General features: G+C 27.7%; 1 protein-coding gene across 1 annotated transcript; it reads left to right on the top strand.

Annotated features, from left to right (window-relative positions):
- Nucleotides 1-3413: 3413 nt before the first annotated feature.
- Nucleotides 3414-4085, top strand: BDBG_04363 (uncharacterized protein; the record flags this gene model as incomplete). Its single annotated transcript, XM_031721639.1, has 2 exons — nucleotides 3414-3500; nucleotides 3894-4085. The coding sequence occupies 2 exons, from the start codon at nucleotides 3414-3416 to the stop codon at nucleotides 4083-4085; spliced, it is 279 nt and encodes a 92-aa protein (XP_031578272.1).
- Between the last annotated feature and the right edge of the window lie 1107 nt (nucleotides 4086-5192).

Below are 5192 nucleotides of genomic sequence, written 5' to 3'. Positions count from 1 at the left end.
TCACTTAACTAGTGACTTAGCTTGCAGTAGAGAGTTCTACTCTGTATCAAGCCTTATTAATTAAACTCAGTCTCTATTACATGAGAGCTTTCATGAGTAAGAAGTGACAGATGCTAGTGATGAGATTCGAACTCATGCACCTCTAATGTGTGCGGTCTTGATTATCAGTCTTATCAACTGAGTTATACTGACTATCTGTCTTGATATTCACTGATGAAAATTGTCATATTCTCTAAAATTTGTATGATTATGACTGCAGCAGAATCACTGATTTTACTGTATCAGAAAATCTTTTTATTCATCTGAAATTCTGTAGATATATTTCTGATAGTGTGTTGAACACTTGTTTCTAATTAATAGAAATGATTTTGTATTCAAAATAGCTGTAGTTCATTAAATAATAGCCTGTGCAGAAAGTATTTATTCTGAAAATAAGACATGAATAAAATCTGTCAGATGCACTGATTGATTGTATTTAAGAGTCTTCTGAAATATGAAAGCATTCATTGCATAGCAATATAAAAGAGTCAATAATATATATAAAGAGAATATTAACTTATTATTCTTCATTTCATTTCTTTCTTCTTTCTTCTCACAATCATATCACAATATGAATATTGATTTATCAGCTCATTCAGCTCATTCAGTCTTTTCTCATCTTCAGTAAGATTAGTATTCTGCCAGTTGCAATAGAAAGCTTTAAGAATCAAAAGTTCTAATATAAGATACTGTATGTGCACAGTATAGCAAGAATATCAGTGAATCATCATATCAGTATTAACAACAGCATTAACAACAGTACTAATAACAGTAATAATAACAGTAATAATAACAACAACAGCAGTACAAATGATCAGTGATACTCTTAAGTATACATATACAGCAGCTGGAAAAGTACAAGAGAAAGAGACAGTGATCAGACTGAAAACTCTCAATCAGTCAGACAAGTCAATGATATGTGAATATTGTATCTTATATATCTTTTCTCATCATATTAATGCTGTTTGTGACAAAGTTGAAGAAAGTATGAAGTCATATTCAAACTGCAATTATGAAAAGAAAGATTGTGTGATATATCTCAATAAATTAAAAGATGAAATTGAAAATCTAGTCTGAATTTATGAGTTTTATCTTACTGTCTCAACAGTTATGAAGAAATCAGTCAAGTCAGTCATACTGAAGATGATAAAGAATTTATTCAATTAAATCAAGAAAGTAAAAACATATCAGTAGAAAGCAGAAAATTAAAAAATGAAGAGTATAGCTATTACATTGAAAGTCTTGAATACATCTATCAGTTCTGCTGAAAAAGTCAAACTTGAAATTGAGAAGATCAAGTTGAATATTGGAAGAATCAAATTAGAGATTGAAAAGAAGAAAATTACTATAAAGAAGAAGAAAATTATCATTGAAAAAATAAAATTGAATATTAAAAATACAAAGCTTGCTGTTTAGTGAGAGATCTTGAGATCAGTTAATAATTATTATAAGAACTAAAAAGCAGTAATAAAGAATCTTATAAACTTAATTAATAGTGTCAGAGAGAAAGTGCAGTGTATTTTCATTAAAATGTATGAAATAATAAACTGATTTAAAATAATTATCAAACTTCTCAGTAATACATTATACAGTTGATAAGAGTAGTAGTGATTAGACTGACTGTGTGACCATGTCTGAGATCAGAATCAAACTTTACAGTTATCATATTGTCTAAAAGCATTACTTCTGATCATGATTTGTGTTCATTACATTGATCTCAAATCACATTATTTTAAATATTAAAGATTTCAGATTCACTTTTCAAATAAAAATCTAGTCTCAGATAAAGAATATGTTTGAATTCTTAGTCACATTTTCATTCTGATTTCATTATTGAGAATGGCATTAAATGAGATTATGAAATCATTTCTTACTTATATAATATTATAACATAGTACTTATTTGTTGAAAATTCAACAGAGAGTATTATTAAATATCATTACTTTTCTGAATATACATTATAATTCATATAATTTTAATTATGAAAAAAATATAAAATACAAAAAAAAAAACAAAAAACAAAAAATAAAAAAAAACAAGAAAAAATCACAATAAAAAAAAAAAAAAAAAAAAGAGAAAGAAAAAAAAAAGAAAAGAAAAAGAAAAAAATAAAAAATAAAAATAAAAAAAATCAAGATTGCAGAGCTGCAGCATTCTTAAAATACTCACTTTTTAGAGTCTTTATAATATTTATTATCAATTATGTATTTCTCACAGTGAGAGTAACACAGCTGTAATAAGTCATTGTCTTAACATCACTTAATAAATAATCAGTATATATCTGTATAAATGTGAATAATTAGAAAACATACACTTAAAAAGTGTGGTCAGAATGAACTCTGCTGCTACTTGAATAACATCAAGAGTAGAATGCTGAAATCAATGATTTCTCTCATTAATTTCACAGACAAGGTGTATGAAAATGATCTTGAGAAATATAAGATTCTCTGACTTCTGATAAAAATGAATCTCATGAAGAGACTCTATTTTCATGATATCAGAGACTGAGTATTATTAAAAAGTGTTACTTTCATGCAATGCACATACACTTACTGTAGTGATTCACTCTCTGTGTATATGACTGAGAGTTGCAGCTTTCTCACGCTGCACAGCTCTCTCTGAGATGCTGCTGTTAATTTGCAATTCACACAGTCTCTCAGTTCAGCATACACTGTGTGTATACAGCTCTGCATGCTGGGGCTGTGTTGATTATTATAGCCTGATGTGATACTCACTTTTCACAGGTCATATTTCATTTGAGAAGAAAGAGAAGACATGACTGTTGTTTTATTAAGAGAGAAATGAATAATTAGTATTATTGAATGTAATTTAATTCATCTGTATTTAAAATTTGATTAGTCTATACTCTTCAATTTGAGAATTTCTAAGAGGGTTTTAATAGTTTTCATACCAGCTTGAACTTAGTGATGGGTTGAAGAAGAAGAGAAAAGAGAGAAGAAAGAAATGAGAATAACTTATCTTTATAATATAAAAACAGAGAATCACTGTAATCATTCTCTCTAGTAATAAAGATCTGTTTTCTGCATGTATCTCTGATATAGATTATATGATAAATACATACAAAGAATATCAATAGTGCATGTATTGAATGAAGATAATGTTGCTATACAACACTGTAGCTGTTTCTGTAAATCTCTGAAAGCGGTTAATAGTTTCTTTGTCTCTTTATATTTGATAAGTTAATAATATATTCTGATGCACTCTCTCTTTCATTATTATTATTATCATCATTATCATCATTATCATCATTATCATTATCATCATCATTATCATCATTATCATTATTATTATCATATCATTGCTAGCTGCCTTCTCTGCCTTCATCTCTCTTTCAATACTTATTAAAATTAATCATGTCATCTCTCTTCAAATATTCTGCAGTCCTGCGGATCATCAAGACATGTGAGTGCTATCACAGATTGAAGAGAGAGAAGAAGAAGGTATTTAAGTGTGAGAAGATAGATTGCAAGGCATATTATAATGTCTTGAAGAGGCTTTATAAGAAAGCAGAATGATAATGATTTTAAGTAATACTTCTGATAGATTTAGACTGAACTAAGTATAGAAATAATACAGATAACATCATCTGTGAGAGATTGAAAAAGAAGACAGTGAAGAGCCTTATACAGTAGTGATGAGATCAGAAGAAGTTCTGAGAATGATTTAAGATCAAGATGAAAAGAGAGAGAGAGAAGAAGAGCATTACTGTAAATAAGCAGTAGCAGAAGAAGATTGAGAAGATATTAAAGCAGAAAATAAAGAAGTCAAAACTGATAAGTTTTTTATTAAGAGATAACAATTTTTGATAACACTTCTGTTCTCTAATTGATTAGCAGGAGCTGGCAGAGAAGAAGAAGATTGAGGCCTTGTTCAGGTCTCAAATGCGCTTCATGATTCAGAACATTGAGAAGGCAGCCCTGCTCTCTGAGCATGTCAATCTGCTTACTGCTGAGGTGAAACCTGAGACAGAAGATCAGAAAATGCGGGATTTTAAGATGCAGGTTGATCTGACTGAGAGAGAGTAGCAGAAACTCTTCTCTGAGAAGGCAGTAGAGAGAGATTTTAAGATGATTATTATCTCAGATAAGAAGAAGAAGAAGAAGAATAAGAATAAGAAGTAAATTATGAAGAATGATGAGAAGAATGAGAAAGAGAAGAAAGATAATAAGTAGAAAAAGTTTTTTTCTTTTTATATTAATTAGTTATAAGTTCATAACTATTAGCTAATAATTAAAATTAATTTTAAGTTTTCAAAAATTATTATACAAGTTGTAATCAATTATCAATATCAGGAATAATATATATATATATATTCAACTATCATGTCACTATAATGTATAAGTATCAACATTTTTTCAATATTAATATTCATAATATTAATATATTTTTAATAATATTATCTGATAATGCAATTTAGTAATACTCTCTTTCATAATATTAATATATTTCAAGAAATATGATAGAGATTAATCAAGATTATTTATTTACTTTTATACATTGATGATATTCAATCTGAGTTAGTACTAAAATTATAACTAAGCTAAGAAAGAAGATTATTTTCTCTTATATTAATTCTTCTTACACACATCAGTGATCAGTTATTGAAAATAAATTATTATCTTTCTCAAATTATTATCATGTCTTCTGAATTCACTTCTTTCACTTCTTTTACTTCTATTGAAGATTTATAAACTCTTTAAGAAATCACTGTGAATCACAAAGTCTATGTTATTTATAATTCAATACAGAATGCTCTCTTTCAATTATAATAAATAATCACTTCATTCTTCACATCTGATTTCAGGTCATGAAATTTATGAAAAACTCAATATAAACACTGAGATGAACTATGAAATAATTATTAACAGATTGTATTGCAGATTACTGAAGAGTCATCTCTCTGCTACAATCACTGCAACTTTATTCAGAAACATTTATCATGAACTTATCATAACTCTGAAGAAATTTTCTAACACCTGAAGTCATCAGAATGCAGACAATAAAAGAAAAATAATCAAAAAATTACTACTGAGCTGGTAAGTTACTCTATCAGATAATGATTTTTGATAATGCTAACTTTCTAATTTGAAGAAAATTATATAAAAATGATCAGGTATCAGTACTCTGATTTT

The sequence above is a fragment of the Blastomyces gilchristii genome (assembly GCF_000003855.2).
Source record: "Blastomyces gilchristii SLH14081 genomic scaffold supercont1.7, whole genome shotgun sequence".
Lineage (NCBI taxonomy): Eukaryota > Fungi > Ascomycota > Eurotiomycetes > Onygenales > Ajellomycetaceae > Blastomyces > Blastomyces gilchristii.
This window is presented reverse-complemented; position numbering and strand designations above follow the sequence as displayed.